Consider the following 14,275-nt stretch of genomic DNA (forward strand, 5'->3'; position numbering starts at 1 on the left):
TTTGGTTTGGTTTAGTTTGGTTTGGTACGGTTTTCTTCAAGGCAGGGTTTCTCTGTATATGTAGCCTTGACTGTCCTGGACTCACTTTGTAGACCAGTCCAGCCTCAAACTCACAGAGATCTGCCTGCTTCTGCCTCCCTGAGTGCTGGGATTAAAGGCGTGAACCACCACCCCTGGCTAGAAAAATGTTCTTAAAAATGAATATCCTACATCCTCCCCAGCATCTTTCACTAAGAAGGATAGCCCTGACCTTCCCATACTTCTCCAGGGCTGCCACAGCTGGAGTGTAGCCTGTTGTTCCAGAGAACACTTGAACTGATGTTCCAGCTCTTAGCCCTTCTGAGTGTGCCACCTGTGGTCACCACGGCAGTCTAAAAACACCTGTTTATTATTGACCTGCCTGAAACCTTCAAAGGATATACAGTTCCTCTTACTAATGCCTTCGGCAATCTGGTACCAACCTCCAAATCTGTCAGTACTCTTCCTTCCCTCTCCCAGATTAGTGAGCTAAAATGTCCGAAAGTGCCAGTTCTCTTTGCCCTAGGTCAGTGTTCCCTGTAGAAAATTTCTTCAAGGCAGAGTAAATCCCTTTGTCTAGTCTGATGGCCACTAGACTTGTTGCCGTGGAGCTTTGGGACATAGCTAGTGCAGCTCAGAGGCTGAGTTCTATTTATCTTCATTAAATGCCACCCCAGTGACAGTGCAGTGTTTTAGAGCTTCTGTTTTGAGGTTCTGGTGCATTCTTTTTTTTTCTGTCTTAGGTGCTCTTGGGGATTTTGAGATAAGATCTTATTCTGTATCCCTGGCTGGTCCTGAACTCGCGATGTAGGCAGTCCTGCCTCATCCTTTCCAGTGCTGGAATTAACAGTGCATGCTGCCACTTCTGGCCCTTTGATTCTCTCTAGCTATTTGCTGCTTGTCCATCAGATTTCAGCTTGCTACCTCAGGGAGATTTTTCCTGATTTACCAGTCTAAGTGAAAAAATTTTCAGTTACTTTTGTCTCAAAGCTCTGCTACTTTCCTGTACATTTGTATCACAGCAAGAGTACACTAATTAATAATTGGTAGTATTCGCTTATAATCCCAGCACTTGGAAGGCTAAGACAGGGATAGAATGAAGGCCACGTCTCGCCTGCAGGAATGCACTTGATTTGTTCACTGTTATGTGATCAGCTCCAGTGAAGTCAGTATTTGGCACTTAGTAGAAGTTCAGTAAATTTATCAACTGCGAGAAGATGTCAAAACATTTCTGCTCTCCAAAGTACCACAGTTCTCAGGGAAAAGTGTAGAAGGTGGTGTAATTGGTTTGCTTTCATCTAGTCACAGTCAGTGTTTTGAAAGAAGCCCATATGCTCAGAGACTGTTGTGAGAACGTAGGGCCCACACATAGGCGTCTGTGTGAAGACCTAAGTGGTGCTGTGCCTGTTACTCTTCTGCCGTAGTACAGAACTGGGAGGGCGCGTCCCACATTACTGTCCTGTATGATCCAAGCTCCCCAAGCAGCTGCATATGCCACACATAGCACGGAATCTGATAATTAAATGCTGACTGACCATGCTTTGAAAGCTGTAGCATTATTTATGATCATAAACTGAAGTAACTGCTTTAGAGGCAACTATGAATAAAAATTATATCAATTTTAATTAGGATAACAATTTCTTCTCCCTGTTAACTAAAGTTGCAGAAATAACCAGATAAAAATTCAAGAACAGATACAATTCTGAAAGGAAAGCCAGATTCTGAAAGGAAGACCAAATTCTGAAGGAAAGGCCAACATGTAACCCATGGTTTATTAAATACTATTGATCTTAGTTCTTTTTAAATTGCATATAATTCTCTTCTGTATCTGAAAAGATTGTTTTCTTAGAACCTCCACATTTCTGGAAGATGGGAGATAACAGTAATAGAGGACAGGGAGCAGAAAGGAGAAAGTAAGCATGGTTGTTTTTTAGTTTGTGGGAAACTTTCTAACTGGGAAAGCAAAAATCCATGATGTATAATTATACATATACAGGTAGATTCTGAAGAGCCAGTCTTTGAGGCTGTCATCAACTGGGTGAAGCATGCCAAGAAGGAGCGGGAAGAGTCCTTGCCTGACCTCTTACAGTATGTCCGAATGCCCCTGCTGACCCCCAGGTACATTACAGATGTGATAGATGCTGAGGTAAGTCATCTAAGGCACCGGGCATCTAAAAACTCCCCTGCTCCATGGCCTAGTTTATTATTCAAAACCAGTAGTTTTAATGTAGGCAGAGTCACCTGGTTCCCTTCAACAGCAGTAGTGGAGAGGTAGAGCTGGGAACTTCCTCAGCAAGCCAGACCTCTGTCACATATGAAAATCCATAGTTTAATTTTGTGCTGTGTTTTCTTTTTGTTTTATGTGCTAGTGAATGCTTTATAATAAACTGTGTTCCTTGCCTCTGTTAAACATAAAGAGGCAAATCTTGCTTTGAGTAGCAAACCTTCATGTTTTTACTCCTAGTCCATCTGATTTACTTAGTTTAATGCAGTTGAGCTTCCTGTTGTTTATAAAAGTATTCTCTAATTTTAGGTCTTTGTTGGTGATGTGTGTGTGTGAGAGAGAGAGAGAGAGAGATCTGGACTGCTGTCCTAGTTGGCTTTCTGTTGCTATAATAAACACCATGACTACAAAAGCAACATGGGGAGGCAGGGTTTATTGGCTTGCATGTTACAGTTCATCATCCAGGGAGCCACAGGGAGGAAGGAATTCAGAGCAGGAGCCTGGAGGCAGGAGCTGAAGCAGAGACCACGAAGGAACACTGCTTCCTGCCTGCTTCTGTTGGCCTGCTCAGCGACAACCCAGTACCACCACCTGTTTAGGAGGGGTGCCTCCCCTGTCAGTCACTTACCAGAAATTCCCCCCGCCCCCGTACACACATATCCATGCAATGGATGCAGTTCCTCAGTTGAGGTCCCTCTTGCCAGGTGACTATAGCTTTTGTCAAACTGGCACAACTATACTTTGGCAAGCACTGGTCCACATAGGTGAAGCCCAGTTACTGGGTTACTTCTTGCCCAGGGCCTGATCATTTTGAAAGTTAACCACAAAAATCATTTCTTAGTTGTTCACTTTACAAAATTCACTTGGCCAGTTGTGGTGAAGGCCTGTGATCTCACCTCTTGTCAGTGGGAGGCAGGAGGATCAGGAGTTCAAGGCCAGCCTGTCTCAAACACATAAAAAATAGGGAGCCCCCCTCCAAAAAAATTCAGGCCAGTTAATGTCATACCTCAAATTCATTTTCCCCTTCTTTCTTAAAACCTCTATTTGTTAGTTCTCTTAGTGCTGTGACAAAATGTCTGACAAAGCCACTCAGGGCGGCGAGGGCTTATATCGGCTCACAGCTAAAGTTCCTGTTCATCCTGAGAAAGGCCTGGCAGAGAGGACATGAAGCCCGCTTCACGGTGTGTCCACAGTCATGAAGCAGGAAAAGGAATGCCGGTGCTCAGCTGATTTTTCTTTTTTGTTAGATAGGTCTCAGCTCTTGAGTTAAAGATTTCTGGAGACCCTCCCGGACACACCCGCTGGTGTGTTTCCTGAATCAGTCAGGTTGATAGTGAAGGGCAACCTTCCCACCCCTGTGTCCATCTTTACAGTGTAGTTTACTACATAGATTCTGGAGTCAGAATCAGCAGGCTGAAACCCAAAATGAAACATTGCTGTGTGGCCCTTAGGGAGATGACCTCAGATTTTTTTCTTAGTGAAAAGGAACTTATATTACCTACCTCATATATTGTTGCCAGTATTTATATTCAAAAGCTTTTAGAGTCATGTCTTGTAGAACAGTATTCACTGCTAGTATTTTTTTCTTTTTTAATAATTTATTTTATGTGCATTGTGTGAGGGTGTCAGATCCCGTGGAATTGGTGTGAGCTGCCATGTGGGTGCTGGGAATTGAACCCAGGTCCTTTGGAAGAGCAGACAGTGCTCTTAACTGCTGAGCCATCTCTGCAGCCCCGATATTATATTTTTCAATATGTACTGGAAACTTCTTAGAGTAAGTTAATAAACTAAAGCTTATGAGTTGGTAATCCCAACAGAAACAGATGGTGTACTCCAAATGGTACGGTTCTAAGGGAGACCTACTTATATAAAGGAACTGTTTACAAAGGTGTAAATTTGGAGAAGCAGTAAAGACAGTGGAGACTATAGATCTAGAACAGCCAAGCTCTAGATCAACAGCCTTAGTCAGAATAGCCTGGGTTGAAAAGGCTATTTTGTTATCAGAATGTGAAGGGAAAGAGCTGGTAGAACTACCGAGAGGAGCCTGACCTTCCGGGTAAGAGCCAGTGTGGAGACCTTACTGGCATAGTTTGTGTGGGCAATTTTTCTGAACTAGAGAGCAAAGTAAGGGAGGATACAGAGAACTGTGGAGGCAGATACTAATACAGAGACCCATTTTTTATGTTGGGGGTATGTGTATGCATACACATGTAGCCAGAGGTCAGTCTTGGGTGCTTGCTGTTCCTTGGGTCATCTACCTTGGTTTTTGAGATACGGCTTCTTAATGGTTGGCTCAGAGTTTCTGATTGGGTTGGCAATAAGTGCAGGGATCTGCCTGTCTCTCGGATAATATGGGCGTTACAAGTGTAGGTTATCATGTCTGGCTTGCTTTATTTTGTTTCTTGAGACAGGGTTTCTCTGTGTAGCCCTGGCTGTCTGGAACTCGCTCTGTAGACCAGGCTGGCCTTGAACTCACAGAGACCCTCCTGCCTCTGCCTCCCAAGCGCTGGGATTAAAAGTGTGCGTACGCCACTACTGCCTGGCCCATTCTGGCTTTTTGTGTGGGTTCTTGTGATGGAGCTCAGATCATCGTGCTTATATGGCAAGGGCTTTACCAAAGTTTGCCATCTCTCCACCCCATCTAGAGCACTGTTTGCTATAGATGTGGGAGCTGGACTTATGTGCATGCCTGTCACTCAGCAGAAGCATCAGTGTTGAAAGTTAGCCTGTGCTATGTTTAAGTTTGAGACCAACCTGGGCTACAGGAGACCCTGTCAGAAAGAAAGGATGAAAAGTGGAGAAGGAGAGGAGAATGAGGGGTAGGAGGGAAGGAAAGAGAGCTGTGTGGGGAAATTGTTTCAGAAAAGACAATTTTCCAAAAGAGAGAGCATGTGTCTTGTCTTTTTGAGCCAGTGTCTCACTCTAGATTAGCCTGGCCTAAAAGTCTGTAGGTAGCCCTAAGTTGGCATAAATCTCAGAAATCCTTTTGTCTCAGCCTCCCATCAGATTCATACTAAACATTATGTACATGTATCTACATAAGTAAGTTGCTTTTTTATAGGTGTCATTTTATTCTTATAATATTGGAAATGGCCCATTCACTCCAGGCTTCTGTATTTTAGCCTTTCATCCGCTGTAGTTTACAGTGCAGGGATCTAGTTGATGAAGCAAAGAAGTTTCACCTGAGGCCTGAGCTTCGGAGTCAGATGCAAGGACCCCGGACAAGAGCCCGTCTAGGTAAGCTGGCATTCCTGGCAGGATGAGGGGACAACTTTCAACTTTTTTTTTTTTTCAGATGGTATGATGTAGTTGGAAATACTATCTGTAATGCATACAGTGGACTTGTTTCACTTGTTCCTTTTAATCTCTTTAGACAAGCATGCCATTTTAAGCTTTTATGTCCTGTAATCTGAGAGTGTCTTTATGTCACATAACTGTTGGAGATTAAGTTAGTTAAAATAGAGAAATACTTTATAAACTATCATGTATTACGCAGCATTAAATTTCTATTTTAGCATGTAGACAAAGGCCTTAGAGCTGGGATGTAGCTCAGTTGGTAGAGTTCTTTGCCAGTGCTGGGGTTCAGTCACAACATAAATGAGCTGTGGTGGTAAATGCTTGCAATCAGGAAGTAGTTGCAAGCCAACAATTACGCTGATCCTTGGACACATAGAAAGCTAAAAGCCAGCATGAGAGACTGTTTGAAACAAAAAAGCAAATCAAAAAACCCTGACCTTTGAGACCAGCGTTATGGTACAGATTTCCATTTACTACTTACCTTAGATGGGAAGTTTGATCTGTCTGTCTCAGTTGCTTTATCTGTGAACTGGGAGTCAGAAGAAATGAAGAAATCTAGGTAAAGGCTAGGATAGTTACTGTCACATAAGTGCTGCCTTTGTTAGCAAATAGACATAGATTTAAATCTAAGCCCTGCTGGTGCCTGATTGGTGATAGCAATTTATCTGATCCTAATTGGGTATGGCAGCACACACCATTGATAACTCAGAGATCATTCTGATCTCTGAGTTCAAGGCCAATCTGGGTTCAGATAGTGAGTTCCAGAGCACCCAGGACTATATAGTAGACCCTGTCTCAAAAAAAAAAAACAAACTTACTTGATCTTATGCTTTTACTCCTAAAATGAGGGTAAGTTCCTTCTCACTGGGCTGTTTGGAGGATTGAGTGTGAACATGGATAAGATACCTAGCTTTGTGGCTGGGAGAGTAAATACTCAGCTATTTTATCTTGGTTCCTATTTTTCTCACTTCTCTATCAAAAGAACCTTCTTGACACTATTTAAAAGTGTTTTGTAGGGGGCTAGAGAGATGGCTCCGAGGTTAAGAGCACTGTCTGCTCTTCCAGAGGTCCTGAGTTCAATTCCCAGCAACCACATGGTGGCTCACAACCATCTTTACTGAGATCTGATGCCCTCTTCTGGTGTATAGGTGTACATGCAGATAGACTGTGTGTGTGTTAAATAAGTAAATAAGCTGCTTTTAAAAATATTTTGTATATTATCACTTATTCTACATATATGAGGGGTGTTTTATTTACTTTTTTAAGGATTTATTTTTATTTTATATATTTGTGTTTGCTAGCATCGATACAGAAAAGTGTGAAAACAAGTTATTTGTATAACTTCTAGATCAGATCCCTTTTTTATTTGATTTTTGTTTGGAGAATTTGTTTTGTTTCACTGTTGTTTTTAGACAGGTTCTCACATTGTAGCACAGGCTAGCCTAGAACTTACTGTGTAGACATGGCTGACCTCTGTTGTTTTAGACGAAATAAGTCTAGGGTCTGTGTAGCTCAGAGATAATAAATTTCTAGAAAAGTATATGAACCAGTGATCAAGCAGGAGAAACTGGCAGTAGAAGGCATTTTGTGTAATTTGATCTCTATTCCTAATTTTATATTTATATTATGGTTTATTTTCATTTTTATCTTTTCTAGGAATCAGCCTTAGGCATGCTGGCTAAGTGTTGGTGCACTGAGCTGTGTCCCTCACTTCTCTCCCTAGTTCTGTAAACTCTAGAAATCTGATGTGTGGGTTCATTAGCTTCCTATGAGCCACCAGCTTTCATCCATATAGAGAGAGTTAAGTTTACTCACTAGGGTGCTTTCCAATACAGAAGCTACGCTTTCATGTAACAACATTCATTAAATGCTTATTAAATTGAACTAAAGCCAATGAAAAATTTTATGAGCCAGAAAGTGTAGAAGGTTCTCTAGAGGTTTGTTTTCTACATTTCTTTAAATATTTTGCAGATCAGAAAACTGTTACGCTGACCTGGAGGAATTAGATTTAGTTTTATGGATCTGCCTACCTCTGCCTCCTCTGCTGAGATTACAGGCATGTGCCACTGTGCCTGGCATGCGTTTGATTTTTTTAAAAGGCATTCACTAGCTTACACATTAATCTTGCCAGGTGCCCTATACATGCTTTTCTCATCAAGAGGATAGAAAACTGGTCAGACCTGGTGGTGTAGGCCTGTAATCACTGCCACTCAGAGGCTAGCACAGGAAGGATTTTAAGTCTACCAAGGGTTTTCAGACACTCTGTGTCTCAAGATGAAAGTTCAAAAATAATTGGGGCAGTAGCTCAGTGAGAGAGCACTAGCATATGAGGTCTGGGGGCTCAATCCTGAGTAACAAGCAGTAAAAGATACAAATTGTTTGACACTGGGTGTGGTGGTGCATAGTAAGTCCACTCAGGGGCCAGAGGCAGGTGGATCTCTCTTGAGTTCCAGACCAGCCTGGTCAACATATTGAGTTCCAGGCCAGCTAGAACTACATAGAGAGACCTGTTCTCAAAAAACAGTGAAAACTACTTGGCATAGTAGTACATACCTGTATTTCCAGCACTTGAGATGTTAAGGCAGGAATAAAGCATGAGCTTGGGACCATCCTGAGCTACATACCTAGATCTTGTCCATTTTCCCCCCTTGTGCCCTTTCCCCCAAGAAAAAGGTGTTGCTAGCCTGCAGTTACTGGAATTTACTGAAGCTTACTTCATTAACACTCTTATCTTTTGATTGTGAGCCTAGGCTTTAACAGTTGTGCCATCTCTAAAGCCTGGGTAACACTCTCTTAAAAAAGGATATGTCAACTGGGCACGCCTTTAATCCCAGCATTGGGGGAATAGGAGCAGAAGCAGGTGGATCTCTGAGTTCAAGGCCAGCCTGTTCTAAAAAGTAAGTCCAGGATAGTCAGGACTACGACTACAAGGAAAACCCTGTCTCAAAAAACCAAATAAATAAATAAGAATTTAAAAATACACCAAGCCAGGTGTATTATATCTATCCATGGAAAATAATGAAATCCTTTATAACAAAGGTCAAGGCCCAATGAACTAGACACCCACCCACATAAAGCCATAAAATCCCTAAGTAGGCATGGTGACAGATCTCATATGTCTAAAACATGTTAAATGTTTCCCAGTCTTAGTCCTTGAGAGGTAGAAGCAGAAGGATGGTGAGTTTGAGGCTAGCCTGGACTATATGGCAAGACTCTGTCTCAACAAAAAACAGAGGTGACTAATGCTGACCTCTCTGCCAAAATTCTACTGTGAACTTTAATATTTATGGAGCAAATTTGTGATGAAATGTTTTGCTGTCATTTTTCTGGGGTTTAAAATAAAATCTGTTCCCTGCCTGTTTCTCCAGCCTTCACAAGCTGCCTGAGTGAAGCAAACAAAGTGGTGGGGTTTTTTTGTTGTTTGATTGGCTTTCTTTATTTCTAAAACAGGCCAGGCTGTCCTTGAACTCACTAGGTCTGCCTGCCACTGGTTTGTGGTTTGTTGTTGTTTTAAATATAGAAATTACATAGTGTAACATAAATAATGGCTGAAAATCAGTGGAAAACTTTCTGTAGTTTTCTGCTTATATCATTTTACATGTTTTAGCCAGATAGGATGTGATACATGTTGAGGGAGAATCACTTGAGTTCAGGAGTTAGAGACACAGTGAAACGTGGCTCAAAGAATTGAAAGGGGTCGGAGTGAAGGAGACTGAAGGAAGAAAGGTTGGCTGCTAGATACTTGGCCGGCCTCTGTCTTCTCAGATTCCAAGTGTTGTGTTTGCTCTTTCAGTCCCTGATTACCTCAAACACTGACACAGTGGTTACAAACTCCCTGGTTACTGAACTGTCCAGTGTCCCACCAGTTGCTCTCCTCATGAGTGTAGCAGAGTAGATGCCCAGGAGAACTCTGCCAAGTCTTTGCCCTCTGAAAAGAGCCAAGGCCAGAAATAAGACTCTAGGGGAGGGATAGTTTGATATACAGGCTGTTGCTTTCTGTTAAAAAACAAGTCTTTCTTTGTTCTTTTTCTGCTTGTTTTTTCCTAAGATAGGGTCTCAAGTAGCCCAGGCTGGCCTTGAACTCTAGCCAAAAATGGCCTTGAGCTGGTCCTTCTGTCACCATCTCTCCAGTGCTGATTCATTTTAATACAGTGCTGAGGATTGAATCTAGGGCCCTGAGGTTGCTAGGTAAGTGCACCCCACTGAGCTACACATTCAGCTTTGTTCTCTTTAACATTTATTTTGTGTGTTGAGGGTGCACCTGTGGACAACTTGCAGGAGTCAGTTCTCCCTTTCTACCATTTAGGTCTGGGGACTGAACTTGAGTCATCAGGGTTAGCAGCAAATGTCCTTACCTATGAAGCTGTCCTGGGGGCCCAGCATTTTCTTTTCTGGTGATAAGTGCATTATCAGAGATTCAGATCCTGAAGAGGTGTAGCCTTAAGCAAGAAGTAGCTTCCTGAGGCAGGGAAGTGGCTCAGCAAGGAAAGTGCTGCGTGAGGCCCTGAGTCTGGCTCCCAGCATGGAAGCACGCACCTGTGAGGCTGCTGCTACAGAGGTGCAGAGGAAAGCCTGAGTTTGCTGGTGAGCAGCTTCAGCCTCGTTGCAGAGCTCCACAGCTCAGTAAAATACTGTCTCAAGAATAAGGCAGAGAGCAGTATTGGACCAGACACACAGAGGGGCGCACACAGAAAGTACAAGGTGGAACTGTGGCCCAACACACGAACATAAAAACGTACATGCAGACTTACACACACAAATGCAGGCATGCATGAACTCTCAATACATGGACACACAAAATAAAAAATAGGTACCTTCCTGTTACATGGCTCTGGATTAGGTTATTTCTCTGGCAATTACAAAAGAATCCTCATTGGGCCTGATGGCACAAGTTTGTAAGCTAGCTATGTGGGAGATGGAGACAAGGCTTGCAAATTCAAGGCCTGCCTGGCTATACACAGAGTGACTTCAAGGCCAGCCTGAGCAGCTTAGTGAGACCCAGTCTTGCTTTGTTTGTGGTTTTGGTTTTTGAGACAGGGTTTCTCTGTGTAACAGAGCCCTGGTATCCTGGATTCACTTTGTGGGTCAGGCTGGCCTTGAACTCACAGAGATCTGCCTACCTCTGCTTACCCAGTGCTGGGATTACAGGTGTGTGCCACCATGTCCGGCCTGGAATGAAAGTTTTTAAATGTGGGGTAGGAATGGTTACAGGTTAGTGGTAGAGCGCTGAAGCCATATGTACAGTACCTAGTGCCTCCAGAAGAGACATTCTTGACCTATTTGATCCTTTCTGTTACACATTGCCCTGTAAGTACTTACCTAGTCAGGATGAAGTAACCTGCCTTTTCCTGCCTTTGTTCTTAGGAGCCAATGAAGTGCTTCTGGTAGTTGGGGGCTTCGGAAGCCAGCAGTCTCCTATTGATGTGGTAGAGAAATATGATCCGAAGACACAGGAGTGGAGCTTTTTGCCAGTAAGTCATGGTGGAACCATTTTTCGCAGAGTTTAAATGTCATTGGTTTCTGACCCTCACTCATAAGCGATCAAAACAGCATAATGCCCCTTTCATGTATACAAATGCCCCTTGTATGTATAGTTAGGGATACAATAAATGGTTGGTTTTCTTTTTTTTTTGGGGGGGGGGGTAGTGGTTGTTTCTTGGGTTCGTCCTATTTCTTATGTTTTCTTGTGTGTGTGTCTGTCGACACATGTGGACATGTCTGTGCCGTAGCATGTGTGTAGAGGTCAGAGAACAATTCTCAGGGGATCAAACTTGTGTCATCAGCCTTAACAGCAAACACCTTTACCCACCAAATCATCTTAGTGGGTTTTTTTGTTGTTTTTGTTTTTGAGATAACGTTTCACTATGTATCTCTGGCTGGCCGCAAGCTTACAGGCTTTCTTCCTTTCTTAATTTCCTGAAACCATCTTGCTGATTCTTTTCCTCTTTCTCTTTCTCTTTCTCTCTCTCTCTCTCTCTCTCTCCCTCTCTCACTCTCTCTCTCCCTCTCCCTCTCTCCCTCCCTCCCTCTGAAGTCTCATTATGTAGCTCGGGATGGCCTCAAACTTACAGGCTTTCTTCCTTCCTGTCTTGAGTGCTATGGTTATACGTGTGAACCACCACACTTGGCTTGTTTTGTAAGATAGGGTCTTGCTGTGTTCCCTGGCCGGCCTGATACTCAATGGGTAGCCCAGGCTGACCTTAAACTTACGGCAGTCCTGCTTCAGGCTGACAAATGCAGGCATTATAGGCATGCACCACCAACACAACCAGCTTAGTTTTTCAACGTTAAGATTGCAAGGTTTCACTGTAGAAGTGTCGGTAGCCGTATATCAAATTTAGCTGGCCACCACCATTTAGGCTGCACAACATGTGCCTAGTATTAGACTGACCGCAGGGTCATGTTAAGCCTAATTTTTGTTTGACTGAAATCGTAAGTTTGTATCTATTTTCAGTATTTTAGTGCTGCACAAACAAGAATCATTTCTAAGGAGACATGGAAAACTCTTTGACTCCTCTAACCCTTTAGGGTATTTCAGGCCTGGCTCTTGGAGTGGCAGCATGCCACATGAGAAAAGTACGGAAGGGCATTCACATAGCCCAGCGCCTTAAAGAGAGAAGACAGTAGAAAGCCAGGAAGTTTTCTGTAAGCCTTGTAACGAGGCAGAAGCATGTCAGTCTATAGGCAGTCACCATCCTTCCCTATGGGGATGAAACTTAGCCAGAAGGGGGTTTCCAGTGGCAGGAAAGAGGCAAAGAAGATAAAAGCAGGCAGGATTTGGGAGAAAAGGTGGGGCTGGAACCTGCCCAGCTAAATGCCATTATCCCTCTTCTCTCCTAAATCCACAGAGCATCACTCGAAAGAGGCGGTATGTGGCTTCAGTTTCCTTACATGATCGTATCTATGTAATCGGTGGGTACGATGGCCGTTCCCGCCTCAGTTCAGTGGAGTGTCTAGACTACACAGCAGATGAGGATGGAGTCTGGTACTCTGTGGCCCCTATGAATGTACGACGAGGCCTTGCTGGAGCCACCACGCTGGGAGGTAGGTTTGATGACAAATGGTGTTTCTAGCTTGTTTTAGCTGGGTTATTGTTTGTTCCTCTTCTACTGTCTGGCAGGAGTGTGACTAAATGTCAAAGTTCAAATGCTCATTCTTGCTTTTAGAACTGTCTCTGTTAACAGAAACTACTCATTATTTGTGGACATTTCAACACTGGCTACAAAATTGGTGATTCAAGTTCCAGTGTGCTCTATATTGGTAATAGGCATTGGTTATATTTTTATAAACTCCATTTGGGCAGTAAGTATGCCGTTTTTGTTGTTGTTTGGTTTTTGTTTTATTTTTTTAAGACAGGATTTAAATGTCTTGATTGTATTGTCTTGCTTTTGAGACTTAACTGACTTACCATATAAGGAAAAAACGCTCAGAGTACAAAATACACTTTTACACTAATGTCCTTTTGTAGTGTCATATAGTACCATATATAATTAATATGCATAAAAGGAAAATTAAAAAAAAAAATAAAAATCAACTTGAAAAAATCCTAAGAAATTTGTTTGCTTGGTCTAAGATCTCATATAGCTCAGGCTAACCTTGAACTTAAACTGTAGTCAAGAATGGCTTTGAACTCCTGATCCTCCTCTCTGAACCTCCCAAATGTAATTACATTAATGTTGTATCCCCTCTTCTATCTTAACAGTGGATAATTTGTAGATAAAAAAGTTCTTAGTTTAACAGTCTATAATTTGTTCATTCTGAGCAGATATGATTTACGTCTCTGGAGGCTTTGATGGAAGCAGGCGTCATACAAGTATGGAGCGGTATGACCCAAACATTGATCAGTGGAGCATGCTGGGAGATATGCAGACAGCTCGAGAGGGTGCAGGACTAGTAGTGGCCAGCGGAATAATCTACTGTCTAGGTATGAGTCTGGGATGTGGGGCTGGAGAAGGTCAGTGCTTAGCAGACTCCAGAGGGCATCACTTTTACCAGAATTAAGTGCATATACTTGCATCAACAAAATCTCTGATCTATCCCAATATGTTGTCCATGAACAGAATTCTATTTTTCTTGTAAGCAGAATATAGAGTGTTGGTGTATTCTCTGACCTGGACCTCTGGAAAAACTAAAACTTTGAATTACTCACACATGGCCAACTAAAATGAGCCTGAGAATCTACCTTTCTAGAATGTTTTCTGGAATGTTTTCTGCTTTGTCTTTCAGGAGGATATGATGGCTTGAATATATTAAATTCAGTTGAGAAATATGATCCCCATACAGGACACTGGACTAATGTTACACCTATGGCCACCAAGCGTTCTGGTAAGACCAATTCTAAGACGTGATCAAAGTGTTGTCAGTCTCGACAGGTACATTGATGGTATAGGTACAGGCTGTGATGTCAGGAGAATAAAACTTGTTTCACCAGAATAGTCCTTGTTTCACCATAGACTGATGAATATGAGTCGCATTCCAGTCTCCTTCCCATCTGTTTTCTCTAAATATGAGGATGAAGATAGTTTAAACTTTCAACTAAATTATAAATTGGAGAACAGAAATTTCTTACTCATTCTTTAGTGCTTTTTTTCTATTACATTCTTGACTGTCTAGCATAATTTTTATGTTAAATGTTAAATAAATGTTTTTGTTGTGTTGAGTTTGTGTCTTTGCCATTTTTACTCTTTGGACTTGGATGTTTTGGTTTGGTTTTTTCCAAGTCAGAGTATCTCTGTG

At 42.4% G+C, this 14,275-nt stretch overlaps 1 protein-coding gene across 3 annotated transcripts in view; it reads left to right on the top strand.

Moving 5' to 3' along the window:
* Positions 1 to 14,275, top strand: part of Klhl12 (kelch like family member 12) — a 29,906-nt gene that overhangs the window by 12,743 nt on the left and 2,888 nt on the right. For all 3 annotated transcript variants that reach the window (XM_021633793.2, XM_021633792.2, XM_060364334.1), the window contains exons 5-10: positions 2,015 to 2,164; positions 5,365 to 5,479; positions 10,904 to 11,010; positions 12,388 to 12,583; positions 13,305 to 13,463; positions 13,766 to 13,864. In XM_021633793.2, the coding sequence (XP_021489468.1) occupies positions 2,015 to 2,164; positions 5,365 to 5,479; positions 10,904 to 11,010; positions 12,388 to 12,583; positions 13,305 to 13,463; positions 13,766 to 13,864 (826 nt within the window). The remainder of the gene's footprint in view (positions 1 to 2,014; positions 2,165 to 5,364; positions 5,480 to 10,903; positions 11,011 to 12,387; positions 12,584 to 13,304; positions 13,464 to 13,765; positions 13,865 to 14,275) is intronic.

The sequence above is a fragment of the Meriones unguiculatus genome, chromosome 11 (genome assembly GCF_030254825.1).
Source record: "Meriones unguiculatus strain TT.TT164.6M chromosome 11, Bangor_MerUng_6.1, whole genome shotgun sequence".
In the NCBI taxonomy this organism is placed as follows: Eukaryota; Metazoa; Chordata; class Mammalia; order Rodentia; family Muridae; genus Meriones; species Meriones unguiculatus.